At 37.1% G+C, this 18,432-nt stretch overlaps 1 protein-coding gene across 4 annotated transcripts in view; it reads left to right on the top strand.

The window, feature by feature from the left end:
* DNM3 (dynamin 3) overlaps positions 1 to 18,432 on the top strand; it is a 556,874-nt gene that overhangs the window by 502,972 nt on the left and 35,470 nt on the right. For all 4 annotated transcript variants that reach the window (XM_024739835.1, XM_024739837.1, XM_024739836.1 and 1 more), the window contains one exon: positions 14,221 to 14,385. In XM_024739835.1, coding sequence (XP_024595603.1) covers positions 14,221 to 14,385 — 165 coding nt within the window. The remainder of the gene's footprint in view (positions 1 to 14,220; positions 14,386 to 18,432) is intronic.

The following is an 18,432-nucleotide window of genomic DNA, read 5'->3' as shown; positions in this document are numbered from 1 at the left end:
CTGCCACCCCTCCCATGTTAAATGTTCGTTAGTGATTTTGGTGAAGCTCACTGCACCAGTCAAAAATGCTGGACCTTTATGCTGTCTGCTTTCTTTGTCCTTCCAACTGGGAACTCCTAGGAAAAGAAAACTTGCTGCAAAAATATGGTCCCTTGCAAATTTATGATGCCCAACACTTATAGGACCTTCACCTCTTTTTACTCATCTCTTTGTTGACTGATGTGGTACCTGCTCCAAATATGATCTTTCTTCACATCAGTCCCTCACATGCCTCTAGGCAGGCATGTCTCCTCTTTTTGGGGGAGAATGTTGAGACCAACCAGATGAAGCTGCCTTTAATACCCTTATTTCATCCTTCCCCCCATTCTATTCTTACCGTTCCCTTCAATCTACGAGAAGAAAAATTCCATTTCCATTTATTAAACACTATAGAGTACTAACCATGTGCAGTGAATTATAATACAGTGGAAAAGACCTACTAGAAAGCAATTAATAATAATTCATAGGAAAAAATGTAAATTCTTAAGAAGAAGAAACATTTAAATAAGCAATAAATGTATAGGAGGGAGAGATCAATTCTGATGGTCGAGGGAAGGTTATCACATAGATAACCATCTCACAGTCTTCTACGCTGGATATAAACTTAAAAATTTTTTTTTCAAAGACAACTGGGGAAATGTAATGTGACACTGAATATTTGTAATGTTGAGAAATTATTAATATTTTTAGGTGTGATAATAGTATTGTGGTTATGATTGTTAAGGGTCCTTTTCTTTTAGGAATACACACTGACATATTTACAGATAAAATTATATGATGTTGGAGTTTGCCTCAAAATAGTTGAGGAAGATAGAACAAGGATGTGCATGTGGTGAATTACTGAAGATGAGTAATGAGCACCTCCAGGTTAATTTATATTATTCTCTCTACTCTCTCTACTTTTACACGTATTTAAAATTTCCCAAATAAATAGATTTTTTTTAAAGTCACTGATGTTGGGGCTTCCCTGGTGGTGCAGTGGTTGAGAGTCTGCCTGCCGATCAGGGGACGCAGGTTTGTGCCCCGGTCCGGGAGGATCCCACATGTTGAGGAGCGGCTGGGCCCGTGGGCCATGGCCACTGAGCCTGCATGTCCGTAGCCTGAAAAAAAAAAAAAAAAAAGTCACTGATGTTAAGAAATTCTTGTTAAATATTTTTGAGGTGACAATAGTACTATGGTTATGTTTTTTGAAAAGGAGTCCTAATCTTTTAGAAATACCAATTGAAATATTAATGCATGAAATGGTAAAAAAAAATGGAGTCATTGAGATCATTGCAGGTTTTTTTAATTATAGTAAAGCAAAAGCACAAAATTTTTACTTTGTCATTGAAAAAATTTCTCCTCAGGAATATATCCACAAACCCCAAGTTGAAAAACAATATTTTAGAAAGTTATGTAAATCCTGCTCTGTATTTTACCTGTTTTTACCTAAAGATTATGCCAGTTTCCAAGTAAAACTGTGAGTTGTACATTCTGTAGATGAGTGCACACAGAAGAGTAAAAACCACCAAACACCGGGTGTGAGTAGATATAGTCCTTAGCGATGTAGGATTTATCACAAGAGTAGTGGCTTTAAAAACCATTTGGTTATATTCCAGTTAACATCAGCCTTCAGTAGATTTGCACTGAGATGTACTAAAACAGTCCTGGATGAAAACAAAATTCCACAGGATTTCCCCATTATCAGTTTAATTAATAAATTCAATCTTAGCTCTCTGACAAATTTTTCAATGAAACACTGATGATTAACAAATTTCTCTGATTTGGAGAAGAAGGAGAATCTTGGCTCTGAGATTAGGATATTCATGAGCAACAAAATGGTCATTAAACTAAAATCAGATCCCAGCTGACTATCTGGAAAATCCACAGATTAGAAAATTCTCATTCATGGATGAATGAGAATGGAGTGTGATACCAATACCTTCATTATTTCAAGTGGATATCTGTAAAGCATATTATTCTCTGTTCTTGTCACCTTAAAGCCGTAAATGCTCATTAAACTCCATCCCCATACTGACGGTATCTCAATAAAAGTTAAAATTAAGTGCACAACTGATTACCTTAATGAGACCATTTTATGCTCTCTCAAAGTCTCACTTGACACTATAACCAAAAGGAAATAAAACTTTCGTACACTTAACCAGGAAACATAGGATTTATCAGGGGGCCATTCTGAGACTATCAGTCTAATGTGAATATTTTTATCAGCATGTCAGCAATATTGTTTAACAGTGGAACTGGAACTTAAGGACAGGATTGTTAATATGTAACCATTTATAAAGTTTTCTAAATGAGCAGAATTTCTTTAGAGCTTAAAAAGAAACCTTTATTTAGGAAAATATAATACCATGTACCTACACTTGTGTCTACACTGTCCAGTGAGGTAGCCACTATGGTTACTGAGCACTTGAACTGTGCCTAGTCCAAATTGAGATGTGCTGTAAGTGTAAAATACACACTGGGTTTCAAAGACTAGGTGGAAAAAAAAAACAGAAGAAGAAAGAAAGAAGGAAGGAGGGAAAGGAGGGAGGGAGGAAACTATCTAATGATGTTTATATTAATTATACATTGTATCAGTTTGCTGGGGCTGCCATAACAACCTACCACATACTAGGTGGCTTAAACAACAGAAATTTATTTTCTCACAATTCTGGAAGGTAGAAGTCTGAGCTCAGTGTGTCAGCAGAATTGGTTTCGTCTGAGGCCTTTCTTACTGGCTTATAGGTGGCCATCTTCCCTCTGTTATCATCTGGTCTTCCTTCTGTGTATGCCTATGTCCAAATTTTCTCTCCTTAGAAAGACAACAGTCATATTGGATGAAGGCATACCCTAAAGGTCTCATTGTAACTTAATTACCTCTTTAAAGACTCTATCTCCAAATGCAGTCCCATTCTGAGATACTGGGAGTTAGGACTTCAACAAAGGAAGTTTGAGGAGATCCAACTTAGCCCATAAACATATGTCAAAATGATAATATTTTGGATATATTTTGTTAAATAAAACATTGTTCAAATGCACTTCACTTATTTTGCTTTACTTTTTTTAATGTGGCTACAGAAATGTGCCTTGCATTATATTTCTATTGGTTGACACTGTATTTTATTTCTTTGGAGTGTTAAAACACTGTATCCATCACCTATTGGAGGAGTAACAAAAAGTTCTAATTATGAATAAATTTCTCACTTTCTATTTAATTCCACTTTTAATACTCAGGTTTTTTGTTTGTTTGTTTTTTGCGGTACGCGGGCCTCTCACTGTTGTGGCTTCTTCCGTTGCGGAGCACAGGCTCCGGACGCGCAGGCTCAGCGGCCATGGCTCACGGGCCCAGCCGCTCCGCGGCATGTGGGATCTTCCCAGACCAGGGCACGAAGCCGCATCCCCTGCCTCGGCAGGCGGACTCTCAACCACTGCGCCACCAGGGAAGCCCCTTAATACTTCGTTTTACTGAGGTATTGCTAATGAGCAAAAGCAGTGAGATCATGAAATGTACACAAGGAAAATTAGGTCGGAGTTCCATTTGGATCTTCCTCTCTTTATGATCTCAGGTACATCTTCTTCCCTCTCTGTGCTTTAATTTATTCTTCCTTAGTGAATAATAATGGCTAAAATTTATTGAGGGTTTATTATGTGCCAGGCACTCTTCTGAATTCTACCCTAGTAATTTATTTAATCCACACAACAACCCTTTGGAAGGTAATAATGATAATAGGTACCATTATTACTCTATTTGACAGAAAACTGAAGCACCCAGAGATTAATTAACCTGCCCAAGGACACAGAATTAGTAAGTGGTAGAACCAAGTGGTCTAACTTGATCACCTCCTTTATTCCTTCCCATACTTCTCTCTCATAAGATTGTTTTGGGAATCAACTGAGATGGTGTCTGTGAATGCATTTAAAAATTATCGACAGTTATTTTTTTGGTCTGTTTTCCTAGAAATGATGCAGATAAAGCTATGTGTTTCTCTTTTGATCAGCAAATGTGTATATCTTCCTTGACTGCCTGGTCATTTCAAAGCTAAAAGAAGTGACCGTGTCTGTGTTTTTAATACATTATTGAACACAACTCTTTAATTCAGAAATCATTATATCTATTTTACTTTGAAAGTGTTTATATGGATTGAGCAGACATAAACAATGGCAGAGGGAATATCATAGTAGTCACTAATAATAACATTTCTAGGAATTTTGAAGCCATGGTTAGGAAAAAGGGAAATTCGGGGGAAACTGTGAATACATGCATTAGTACATTTTCTTAGCAATATTTACATCTCTAATCTAAAGTTACCTTGTTACTCTGTAAAGGAACAACTTGATCTGGTCATAAAAAACATTATTTGGAACAGTAGATTGATTGATCAACATCTGTTAGTGATTGTAGTCTGATATCTGCTCCTAAACTACTTTTAAAACAGTCTAGGGGAAGAAAGTTTTTAAGAAACCACATCAATTTTTCTGTTATACTTCAAGTCATGTTTACAAATTTTATTAACACAGCCCTCAGTACAATCTCATGTATACAAACTTTAAAATACTATAGAATTTTTCTAATAGTAATTGCACCTTTTCATAAATTTACCTTAGAAGAGTTTTAATTTTTATTATAAATGAAACCGTAAGTTGCTGATCTTTTTTTGTTTTTGTTTTTTTTGGTTTTTTTTTTTTCCGGTACATGGGCCTCTCACCGCTGTGGCCTCTCCCGCTGTGTAGCACAGGCTCCAGACGCACAGGCTCAGCGGCCATGGCTCACGGGCCCAGCCGCTCCGCGGCATGTGGGATCTTCCCGGACCAGGGCACGAACCCACGTCCCCCGCATCGGCAGGCGGACTTTCAACCACTGCACCACCAGGGAAGCCCCATGATCTTTACGTCATCTTGTCTCTCTTAACTTTCACCACTCTGTGAAAAGTAGACAGAATTTGATAGCTGAAGCAAATATCAGTATTAAGGTGAAGCAAAGTAAGTTTTTTTTTTAAATATATGTTCCATCCTCCATATTGGTAAGCAGGCAACACACACACAGACACACACACACAGACACACACACACACACACACACACACACACACACACACAGAGTTTCAGAAGAGGGATGGAGAGAAGTAACAAAAGACAAACTCCAGACTCAATGGTTATAACTTCTGGTATATAGCTCTTTGTCCAATCAATCTTACTTTCAATATCAGTAGTTTCAGCATCTACAGTATATTTTATTTTTATCATCTTCATGAATTTCTGTTTTCTGCAGACTGAAATTTTGCCTAAATTGAGACGAACTTACTTACATTTTAGAGTATTAATTGGGAACGACTATCTACAAAGACAGGAGTTCTGTTTTTGGCAACTTTGGAAGTAACTTTCCAATTCCAATGTACGTGCTGTCTATTTTATGACCCAGACAGATGTGGTCCAGTGCTGTCACCAGAAATGTTCTACCTTTGAACGTTGGAAACAAGAAATTTGCAATATCTCAACATGGCGAATTTCTTCTGATTTTACTTTCATCTCTCATATTAACAGAAACGAATCTAAATTGTCTAAAACAGCTTTTAGATGTTTTACCTGGATCGTCTGGTAAGGCTGTTGGGCCCTCAAGGTGTACTCACTAATTCATTTGTAGGGATGGATGAAAAAGTTATCTTGAGGCCTTTGGGAATTCTGCAGTAGAATTCTGTGGTTGACAGCTTTATCAACTACAGTGTTCAGTGGACCTTGGAGAAATTTAAAACCCTTGACTGTAGCTGCTTCTTTAAAGGCTTCGTTTTTTTTCCTACACTCTTGAAGGAAGTAACGATTCTACCTAAAGGGTTTTACCATTGTGTGTTTGTAACCCATTGCATTCTTTTTCGTTTGTTTTTTACATGTTTTTGCATGTAAAGCAAGTGATACTGTATTCATATTGAACTTTTAAGATTATTTACCTCATAATATAAGGAAGAACTAAATTAGTGTTTTCATAATACTTGAATTTTATTGCCCCTGCTTTCTCTAGGACTTTATTAACTTTACTGTGACGCATCAGTACTCATCCATGTAAACATTTCTGAAGAATGAAACAATAGATAAATTTTGTTTTATAATATTTATGATTTTTCTTTCACATCTTTGTCCATCTTTCAGCCTTTATAACAAGACCCAATGTTTCATTGCATAGACCTTATGATCCCTTAATACCCTGATTCTAAAATGAATGAGCTTTAAGAATATCTGTTAAACAAATGGTATGATGGATGTAATAACTTGAAATTTCCCTGCAGTTATGCATTTTAGATAAGAAAAGTAGAATTCTAAAAGCATAGATTACTCTTTTGAGATGGTCATTTTTGTTCCTAGTCTTCAGGTATTATCTTCTTACAAATGAAACCACTAAGATTTATCTTGTGATCATAATATTTGGTTACTTGAGTATAAAACATCTGTGATGACAGTGACGTTATAGAATTAGCAGCATCAAAAGAATCGCTCTGAATCACAGAAGAGCTTTCATTGTGACCAACATCATGAAGAATTGTTGTACGTCTATAAGGCATTTCTCACAGGACTGTATTTGGTCATCCTAGTAGCATTTGGAAGTACATCTTTCATTTCAAGGTATTTGTAGATCACTTCTGTTGGTGGGGTGAGTATCAACCCCACCCTAATCAAGAATGGAGAAGAGGTAATATTATATAGCAGTTAAGAGAATACATTCTGCAATTGGAATATCTGTATGGAATCCCCGCTCTACCACTTATTAACTAAGTGACTTTAAGCAAGTGAGTTTGCTTCTCAGTCTCCTCATCTGTAAAATGCAAATAACAACAACAACAATAATATCTACTTCATAAGCTTGCTGTAGGATTAAATGGGTCAGTGAATGTAAATCCGTTTGAAAACTATGACATTTTACTGTCATTTAGTGAGATTTTTTTTCTTCATAACATTCAATGTAGAAATGTTTCCATATGGTAGAAGTCAGTCTACCAATTTGGTTGAAGAAAAAAAGAAACGTATAGCCCATTAACTAATATATGTAGTAATGTAACAAGAATGCATCAATGTAGTAATGGTATCCTCTAAGGATTATCTGAGCATCATTTTAGCCCTATAACTTTCGCCTTTTTCTTGTGGATTTGCCATCAACCATTATGATCCCTGCCTTCAGGAAGCTTTCATTTTGGTTAGGGAAATGGACATTTACATACCTAACAAAGACACAAGACAAAGGATAAAAAATCTAAACTGAATGTTCAGAGGGTGTTGTGTTTTAGCTGCAGCATTCAAAGGTGTGTTACATTCGCGCTAAACCGTGAAGGACAAACAGGAGGAGGTGTAAGAAAAAAGTTTTAGGCTGAGAGGACATCATGAATATCTAAGTGTTTTATTCATTTGGGCTCTTTAGGGCATAAGTAACAGAAATTAAATTCAAGTGTACTCAACTTTTTAAAAATAACAAAACCATTTACTGACTGGTATAACTGTATAATCCAGAGGTAGATAGAGCTGTCCCAGCTGGATCCAGACATTCCAATAATGTCTTTAAATATCTGCCCCTCTCCATGTCTCAGCTATGCAGTTTTCTCTGTTGACTTCATTCACTGGCAGGTTTGACCCCTCTTCGCTCTGAGACAGGCTAGCCCTCAGGCTTACATCTTAAAAAGTTTTCATCCTAACTGAAAGGGAACGTCTCCTTCCTAACAGTTCTGACAGATGTGCTGTGATTGGCTTTGCTTGGTCACATTGCCGTCTACCATCACAGAGGCCGGGCCAGATGGGTATTTGGGGGGACTTGGCCCTATCAGTGAGGTCCCATCTAACCACCAGGACTGAGAGTGGGGGAGAGGAGGCTTCCCAAATTTATATTTGGTCTACCAACAGAGGAGGGATGGCAAGACCTGTGATAGAATAGAGAGGATGAAGATGGATCATTTTTTGACTCATCTCTCTCTCCCTTAATCTAATTGCATGAGATTTCTCAATTATTAGTGAATGCTGTGAAGTAAAGTTAAATCATTAGAGTGAGACCATTGTAACTCCCCATCCCAGCCTCCCTGATCTTCTGCTTCTCTGAATTCTTACAGCACCTATAAACTCCACTAAGCAATGTAACACCGAATCACATACTATTTTATAATCTATAGTGAGACTGTGTATTAGCATTCTCCAGAGAACAGGTAAGTTCATAAATATAAACTTATTATGTTGAAATAATAATTAAATTCCTGCCCCAAAGTACCAGACTGTAGCCTAGACTATCCTCAAAGGCTTCCTGGAGCATGTTTCTCCCACTTTTTTTTTTTTTTTTTTTTTTTTTTACAAGTTTCATTGCCTGCCTTTCTGGCCTCTGCAAATCAGAAGTGAATGACTGGGAGTGGGGAAAGGTTCTTAGTGAAACATTCTCCATATTTTAGGGCTAGAAAATTCAAAGCAGCATTACCATGGAAACAGTATTTTCAGAATGACAACCTGCTTCACTAAGAAAAGTTAAATGATATTTTTTACCCTTTTTTTAAAGGGAGTGGAGAATTGTATAACAGTAGTAAGATGCTTTAAAAGGGGCAAGCATTGGTTATCTGGAAAAATCACTTGTGTAGATCTGTAGATTAACTCCCAAAGTTCTCCACTGCTGAGAAGAGATGCAGCAAACTCCCCTTTAGCGCAATAGTATGCTTATGTGCATATTATTGCCAGGATACTTTGGATTTCTATTATTCCACTTTTAAAGAGTTGCAGTCACCAGCCTTATTTAGATGGTTTCAATGATCCTCAAAGAAGCCTATGACATAATTAAGTAAGAGCTTTAAGGAAAGGAAGGAGACAGAAACAAAACATATGAAAAATAGATATCCTGATCAAGCCCAGAGCTTCTATAGTGGATGCTTTGAGGTATTGTGGGAATTATTTCTGATTTGGCTCTATCATTCTTTCACTTGTTAAAGTTTCAAGTCTTTAGGAGAAAGCTTTTAAATTAAAATTTTATAAAGCAGGCTGTTTCTTGAATACGTGCAAATAATATTAATTTTTATAAACAATTTTACATTTATAGTGCTAAGTTGCTATTTTTGATTGTTTAAATTGCATTAGATTTTTCAAAAGCTATTTAGAAAAAATTTACAATAGGAAGGCTGTCCATTGTTATTTTTCAGAAGAAAGCTGGTTTTCACAATATTATTCACATTTTGTAAACAGCATCAATGAACCTGCACATAAAAGGTTAAATGTTTGCAGACCATTCTTTTTTGCCTCAAAGATCAGAGACAAATTACTATTTTTATTTTACATTCCCTTGATGAGGATAATGATAAACAGCTGTCACTTCAGTGCTTAGACTGCAAAGAATCCTATTGCAATCCTATAGTTTAAACAAAGAAAAAAATACATAGTCATACACAGTATTCATACAGAAAAGAGAATGATAGAGAATTTGCTTAAGACTGGAGTTAGAGAAAAGGGAGTATTTGCTCTCTGCAGTTACTCAGTTAAAAGAAAATTTCTACATATGTACATTTTCCCCATTCATCTTAGACATACTGGAAGGGGAAATTACTCCTTCTTTCTTTCTAAAATCAGAAAAGAAATTAAATTTGCATTTTGAATTCTGTGAGTCCCCATCATGCCCATGGTATTAGCAGAGTAGTTAAGATTTGCACGTGACTACATGTCTACTAGTATTTCCAAAAACTAAAGAGAATTTCTAATTGTTTTACTGGTTATTCTGGAACGTTTCTTTTTTTTTAATGTTGAGAATTAAACCGTTCAGTGTTCTCCATTCACTCCAATGCTTTGTTTATTATTTGCATCTGACTTCAGAAAGTCAATGTCAATGTCTTTTGCATATTTTTATATGCAGAAATTAAAGCAAGGCTAAATGTTAAGAATAGTGTGAAGTGGGGAGATTCAGTGTTTCTATATGAAAATAAGAATGGTGGTATAATTTTCCTGGTGTTTCATGTTCCTAGAGGTTCTTTTAATAAATGCTGTTTATTCTGGTTTTCTCTTTTGGCTCAATCTTTTTTTTTTTTTTTAACAAATATCAGTATTTAAAATGACATCTTTTTCCTAGAAACTGTTTTTACATTTATCATTTTATCTGTGAAGCTAACTTGATATATTATAGATTTTCCCCTGTTTCATAATACTTCTTGATTTTTTTATACCTAAGGAAAACCAGAAATTGGATATTATATTCATCTTACACTTATTGAAAACGTGTCAGCTCTCAGAGCCTCAGTGTATGCTTAGGTTGACAATAACAATGGTACCCACCTCCTAAGGTTGTGGTGTGGATCATCTATGTAAAGTGCTTATCACAGTACCTAGAACACAGTAAGTGCTCAATAAATGTTCCTGGGAGAGGTAGTATGTTGATGCTGAAATGCCATCACCCCCTTCTGTTAAATACAACAGCAAAATCCCAGTATGTTTCAGATCAGAGAGACAAACTGAATTGTACTTTATCCATTATGGAGGTTTATATTGCTTTATGTAAAAGATGTTTTCATCACAAAGCTGTAGGTCATGTGTTCTCACTTATATACATAATTTCATCATCATTTTATCATCCTCACTATGATCAAGTAGTAGTGGATCCTAACTCATCAACTTGTGGTTTCTCTCATCTCCAATTTTTTTTTTTTTTTTTTTTTTTTTTTGTGGTACGCGGGCCTCTCACTGTTGTGGCCTCTCCCGTTGTGGAGCACAGGCTCCGGACGCGCAGGCTCAGCGGCCATGGCTCACGGGCCCAGCCGCTCTGCGGCATGTGGGATCTTCCCAGACCGAGGCACGAACCCGTGTGCCCTGCATCGGCAGGCGGACTCTCAACCGCTGCGCCACCAGGGAAGCCCTCATCTCCAATTTTTGTAACAAGTAGGCACTCTTGGAGATCCTGAAATGCACTGAGCAGCTTTCTTTTTTTTTTTGCGGTACACGGGCCTCTCACTGTTGTGGCCTCTCTCGTTGCGGAGCACAGGCTCCGGACGCACAGGCTCAGCGGCCATGGCTCATGGGCCCAGACGCTCCGCAGCATGTGGGATCTTCCCGGACCGAGGAACGAACCTGTGTCCCCTGCATCGGCAGGCGAACTCTCAACCACTGCGCCACCAGGGAAGCTCTAGGCAGCTTTCTTGATTTAGGTAAACCCTTTTGTAGTGTCAGCTCCTCCTGCTTCTCCTCTTTCTCTGGTGCATCAAGCTCTGTTTTAGGTTCTGAGAAGGGAGAGAGAAACAAGACCCCAGAGTCTAATAGTGGAGAAGTATAAAATTAGGCTGGATAAAATAATAAACAGTAGTACAAGACAAAGATGAAGTACAGTACAGGCAGCGGTGGAGGGTCTGAGGGCCATCGGGAGTTTGTCTGGAAGAGGTGATGGGGGAGCTGGGTTTTGAAAGATGAAAGAGCTTCACAGATGGGAGGAGGGGATTCCAGGCAAAGGGACTAGCTTGCAGAAAACATGGTGGTATAAAAAAATACAGTTTGCCATTTTTATATGGTTGGAATTGAAAATGTTTTGTGCTCAAATTTTTCAACTTAAATTTCCATAATGTGTGTTGAGAGTCAAGTGGCTCTCTAACTCATTCCATTAATATTCAGAAAGGAAAGAAAGAAACTAACATTATTGAGCACCCACAAGACCCTTGGCTAGGTTACTTCATATGCATTATCTCATTTAACTTCCACAAGTTTTCCAGAGAAGTGTATTCCCATTTTAAAGATGGGGAAGCTGAGTCTCAGTTACATTAAATAAGTGAGGTGTGGCCACACAACCACTACATGATAAAGCCTGGATTTGAACCTAAAATTTTTATTTTCAAATACAATACCCTTAAAACAACATCGCAGTTACCACTGATTCTTAGAATTTGGGCTCAGCATGGAACACAATCTGCAGTGGTTTTTATGCCCTGGAAAGAAGTTTGGGAAAACAATTGGTTTTTCACTGCCATGGCTGACCTTCCCTCTATCACTTTACCACTTTATGACCTTAGCTTTTTACCTATTTATCCCAGATCCTATTGTGCTTATATTACAAATTAATAATAAAAATAAGGAACTACCTGATTTAATTCCTTCAGTGACCAAAGACCCTTTAAAAAGAAATGGTATAGGGAAACGACTGTTATTTTTGAAACTTCTAATCCTCTCTCTTGCTGTAGTAGCAGTTAGATGCCTCAGAAATGTCCTCCACAGTATGGTACTGGCACAAAAACAGAAATATAGATCAGTGGAGCAGGATAGAAAGTCAAGAGATAAACCCACACACATATGGTCACCTTATTTTTGATAAAGGAGGCAAGAATATACAGTGGAGAAAAGACAGCCTCTTCAGTGAGTGGTGCTGGGAAAACTGGACAGCTACATATAAAAGAATGAAATTAGAACACTCCCTAACACCATACACAAAAATAAACTCAAAATGGATTAAAGACCTAAATGTAAGACCAGACACTATAAAACTCTTAGAGGAGAACATAGGCAGAACACTCTGACATAAATCACAGCAAGATCCTTTTTGACCCACCTCCTACAGAAATGGAAATAAAAACAAAAATCAACAAATGGGACCTAATGAAACTTAAAAGCTTTTGCACAGCGAAGGAAACCATAAACAAGACCAAAAGACAACCCTCAGAATGGGAGAAAATATTTGCAAATGAAGCAACTGACAAAGGATTAATCTCCAAAATTTACAAGCAGCTCATGCAGCTCAATAACAAAAAAACAAACAACCCAATCCAAAAATGGGTAGAAGACCTAAATAGACGTTTCTCCAAAGAAGATACGCAGATTGCCAACAAACAAATGAAAAATCTTTGTTGTAAAGCAGAAACTAACACACCATTGTAAAGCAATTATACTCTAATAAAGATGTTTAAAAAAAAAAAGAAATGTCCTCCAGTTGTCACCCTGAAGTATGGGGCCAGACTCTCAGGATTGGAAAGTGACCACTGTGTTTTAGAGTGAGCAGATATTATTTTAATATTTTTAAGGTGTTAGAAGAGCAACAGAAGCCTTTATAAATGTTTAGAACTGATTTCTACCTTTGTTATTGTTGACTTTTGTAGCCTACAAATATGCCTTTCACACATGCCTATTGATCGAAAGTTAACGCTTATTTATAGATGTCTTTAAGCGATTCAGCACGGTGCTTTGCCGAGAACTGATTGGATGATTAAAAACCCGGCATATCAAAGTATGTACATTTCCAAAGAAAAGTACTTCATGTCCACATTGGAAGCAATAAATTATTTTCCCCTTTTATTTTTTGCACTCATAATTAAATCTTTCCAAAGCTAGAAAGTAGCCAGACCACTAACAATATTTGTTATCATGTTCTGGGGCTTAGATGGTTCAACCTGACTTGAAATGGAGACCATTTGTTCTAAATTGATTTCAATGCCAAGCCAATAGGTCAGTCCTTAATGATGAAGATGCCATTCCAGCCCAGCCTCTGGTGGATAAGCCAAAATTAATTAACTCAAGTCCCATAGTATAGAAAACAGATGCTTCTCTCATGTTGCAGAAATAAATGCTTTGTGTGTGGATGTGTTCTGTTTTATTCAAAGAATAACAAGTTAGAAGTTAAAACTGTAAGTTTTTCACAGTTGAGCCAGCCTTTAGTAGTGATGACAGAAGCATGAATTTATATAACAAATTCCAGCAAGAGCATGGAAAAATGAATTATCCCCTATATCTCTTATTTTGGCTCCAGGCCAGGCCTAGGAGATTTAGTTTTAAATCTGGACTGATCCAAGTGCTGATCCATTCCAGAGCAGGCCTAGGAGTTCCAGAACAACACCAAGGTTATTTCTAATCTATAGGATCCCTGGAGACGCCTCCCAGAAGTGTACATCTGCATCATATGTTTGGATTCAGTTCTTTGGCCAGCTTGCAAATGGCTTAAGATTAGATTGTTCTCTGGAGGTATGTTGTTAGGTGCACTGTTTATCTGGTCATCCATCTAAACATTCATTCAGAATTACAATACTTGCTTTTCCTCAATTGTGGCAGGCTAAAGGTAGAATAATAACTGCATGGTTCTGATCTCTTTTCAGACTTAATGGCTGTTTGATAAGATAAAGATGTTACCATCTAGTAGTACAACTCCAAATTCAGTAAACAGAAGTCTTTCATCTGATAATGTCTGGTATTTTTCTCTTCTGAATAAATGTGAAATAATCCATGTTTGGCTTTCCTTTCTGTTAGACTGAAAATGATGAGAATGGCCAAGCAGAAAACTTTTCCATGGACCCACAGTTGGAGAGGCAAGTGGAGACCATTCGCAACCTCGTAGACTCCTACATGTCTATTATCAACAAATGTATCCGAGACCTAATTCCAAAAACGATAATGCATCTTATGATCAATAATGTAAGTGATTATAAACTGTCTCATTTTAACCTCTAACCCATCCTAGTGTGGAAATTGCTCACATTCTCTTCAGCTTCTTTGTGATATTTTCTGGATGGTCGAAATACCTATCACCTAGGCTTATCATTTTCCATTACAAGTGGTAAGTGACTGACGAGTGGAAGAGAACTTAAGAAAGAAAACATACAACTTCTAGATACAGTACAGTGGTATTCCCTATTGGCTGTCTCCTCTAGAAGGGTGTGAATTTGCTTACAATAAAGCAGAACAAAAATACTCCAGTCAGGGTATAAATTAGTTGCAAAGCCAGCAATAAAACCAGATACCCTGGCTCCTAGACTTTGAGATTAAAGGGAAAAGATATTTATTCTCTTCTGCATACACACACATACTGAATATGGTAATATGATTATTTTCACCTTCTAAAAACTATGGAATGCTATTTTAACATGGGAAAGGGCTTTTTCCCCTGTGCCCTTGGCTACAAAGTCAGTTACCTTTTCTTTTCTAAGGTAAAGATGAAAGAGCCACGGATCTCAAAGTGCCTGCTAGACTAGCCATCTGTTGATCTATATTGCATAGAATCACTCCCTTTTCATGGTTATTTTTATAGCAGTCAGAAAATGATACTTAAATTACATGGTCTGGTTTGGTCCTTTTGTTAGCTACTTTGTTAAAGTGTAAATAACATCACAATTTGTTTGAGAACTTATCTTTTAGATAAGATAGGCTATAATGAGGTGTTTTATAGCAGGCTTTTCTGACTCTTGAAAAGTGAGACACCAACGATTTTATTCCTAGTTATCTTCTAAGGACACCTTCTTATTTAAATCAGTGATATATTATGAGCATTTGCTTGTAACAAATAAAAATTAGATGGTAAAGTACTGAAAAGAGCCCCACACTAGAATTTAGGAGAAACCTGGATTCTATGCTTGGCTCTGCTACAGACTCTGTTAACCTAAGACAAATCCTTAACTTATTTCTACCTATTTCCTCCATATGTGAAATATGAATCATAGAAAAAGTACCTGGCTTAGGGATTTGTTCCACAAGATAGTATATATGGAAGTACTATGAAAAGTATAATTGTAAGAAACTAATATGGCTGCCTACTTAAGAATTGTAAATAGCCATTATCCATATATAAAGATTCCTTTCAAAATTCTAAGTATGACAATCCATTTGTTATTCATGATCTATGAGTTTCTTGACTTCAAGAAGCCCCAAACAGTCACGGGAGCAATCTTGTTTTTAACTCACTCTGTTTTTGTACACATTCCGTTTATTCAAACAAGGTCAGTAGGATGCTTTGATGCATCAGCAGGTAAGCAATGTATTGCAAATATATTGGAAACTATAAATTATATACTTAAGCTTGGTCAATGGCCTGCTGTGTGACCTGAAGCAAATCATTTGGCCCCTCTGATCTGAACTCAGTCACTGCTAAAACTACACTAAGAACGCTGAACTACCCCACAGAGTTGTCAGAGAACATCATAAGTGTGACTGTATGCCATTTTGAAAAATATAAAGTACTAAGCAAATAGTCTATTTTTTAAATTACCCTCTTAACTTCACTTAAATGAGTTCAGGTTGTTTTGCCCGTGGAATCCAGGCACTTGCTTATTTAAACATTTTCCTGATTAAGTATCATTTATCTTTTCACTGTTTTACTGAGAGTCATTAGTGCTGCCATCAGTTCAAACGCTGCCCTGCTCTGCACTATATTATATCATCAGCACAGGAAATAGCACTTCCTGTCTATAGCTGTGAGGAGTGGCTTGACATAAATTAGTTAAAAGGAAAAAAAAAAACCTGTTGCAGACCTAACCTACTTTCACCTTCTCAAGAAACACACACACACACACACACACACACACACACACACACACACACACACGTGAGGGTAATTGCCCTCACTTCTCACTGGTGTGCTCACTTGCTTCATGAAATGGCAAAAGCCCCACCTACAGGGTATTATCCGTGGAAGTAAAGTTCTGCTAATTGTCTCCAGGGAGACCTCACATAAGAGTCATGAGAAAGAAGACTTCAATTAAGATCTGATCTCCAAGGTCAAACCTTGAAGTAGAGATTAATAGGAATAAGGAGAAAGCAAAAACATTATGTAATGCTGGATTCTTATGAACTTATGGTTATCTTTGTTTGAATTTAACTTTTCATATCTACCAGAAAATAGTTTTACACATCTAGGATGACTGCTTTTCTTTGGGTATTATTTTATCCACTTTTTTACTACACATGTAAGAGTATATAGTTATATATATAAAATATATATATTAAATCTATATATGTAATTATGTATATGTAAAAATACAAATCCCTTTTTTAAAATGTACTCATATTCTCATGGCATTTTATTGTACAGAACGTCTGAGCCCTTTTTGTTCATTCCAGAACAATTTGTTCATTCCTTTTGAGTACAGGAACAGAAACACAGTGAACACCCAGCACTGTGTCATGCATATGTGTTGACTTTTTTTTTATTTAAAGTGAAGAGATCTTCAAGTGAGAGAATTAGTCATAGAATCACAACAAGAAAACACATACTTTGACTCCTTATTCTGAATTCCATCCACTTAACCCTGCTGTTTCTACAAATGGTTGTGGGTGAGAAAGCTAGCTGTTCCTCCAGAACCAATAAATGCCTAAAGCCGGGTCCTCTATTTGTTGACTATCACTATTGAAAATGGTGCTGTGGCCCTTCCTCTTTGAAATGGGAGTGACTACTCTGCCTTCTGAAAAAGAATATGTTTCAGCCAACTTTCATAAAGTTCAGAATTTGGTGGGCAGTTTCCTTTGAAAGTTTACATTAAGCGTTCTGCCACTCAAGTCTCCATATGGAATTGTTTAAGAAATTTAAAGCCAGCAATAAATGCCTCCCCTCGGACATACTGTAAGCCTTTGTCTATTGAAATGCAGCAGCTGTTTCATTGCTTAAACATACCAGGTAACAGCAGCGCAAAGAAATAGCAAGTTTACGACAGGCGGTTGTTCTAGACAGGCTACAGGCAAAGAAACAGAGTTTTGTTCGGTACATTAAAGAAAACACACATATAATGCCCCACAGCAAGCATATTTTGATGGCCTCTTCCCTGTAGCTCACACCACCAGAAGTTCTCCATCAGAGAATCAAGAAAGTGGATCCAGTTTTATTCGAAAAGTATTACTGGCTAAGGGGCACACAATTCTGTGTTTGAACAGAATAGCCACCTGCTGGGTACTCATGATTTTGTGCAGTTTCCAAATGAAGAAATTGAGGCCCCAAGAGGTTTAAGTGACTCGCCCAGAGGGTTCATTTTACTTGAAGATTTAATTAGGGTTTGTTTGAATATGAGGAACAATGTTTTGTATCTTAACTAGTAAGTAATTTAAAACATTGTTCCTCATATTCAAACAAACCCAGCTAATACAAAATAGAATGTAAAGTTTTTTTATGAAACATTTTAAGAACCAAGCATGAAACCTAGAGGCATTTCACACTTGGAGCCTGTGCCCCTGGACCCCTGGAGGTCCAGGTTCACTCTCCTTGGCCATTGATACTTTGGTGGAAAATTAGTAACATGTGCCCTAGTTTCAAAACTTACTGTAACTTTAATGTGTGTGAAGTAGAGTGTTATTTTAAATGTTCATTATTTGAGGGAAAAGTACATCTTAAATGCCAGAGCACTGATTTGTTTCCACGGGTCAAGAATTCTGCATCCTGCTCAAGAAACAGATCCTGACTAGGACCCAGAAGCCCCACTCTTTCTCCCCCTCCCCTATCACTCCCCACCAAGGGAAACACTCCTGCTTTCTTACACTGTAGATGAGTTCTAACTGTTCTTGAACTTTGGAATCATACAGTACGTACTTTTTTGTGCGTCTGTCTTCTTTTCTCGACCTTTGTGAGTCAAGGGATGTTACTTTTTTTTTTTTTAAAGAAGGAAAACTTCGTTGGTCTTTAGCAAAATGAAATCCCTCAGAAATGTAAAGCAGCCTTAAGCGGAAACGAGAGAATTGTGAGATCTCAAAGAATCACAAAAT

Source organism: Neophocaena asiaeorientalis, unplaced genomic scaffold, assembly GCF_003031525.2.
Source record: "Neophocaena asiaeorientalis asiaeorientalis breed wild unplaced genomic scaffold, Neophocaena_asiaeorientalis_V1.1 scaffold589, whole genome shotgun sequence".
Taxonomy (NCBI): domain Eukaryota; kingdom Metazoa; phylum Chordata; class Mammalia; order Artiodactyla; family Phocoenidae; genus Neophocaena; species Neophocaena asiaeorientalis.
This window is presented reverse-complemented; position numbering and strand designations above follow the sequence as displayed.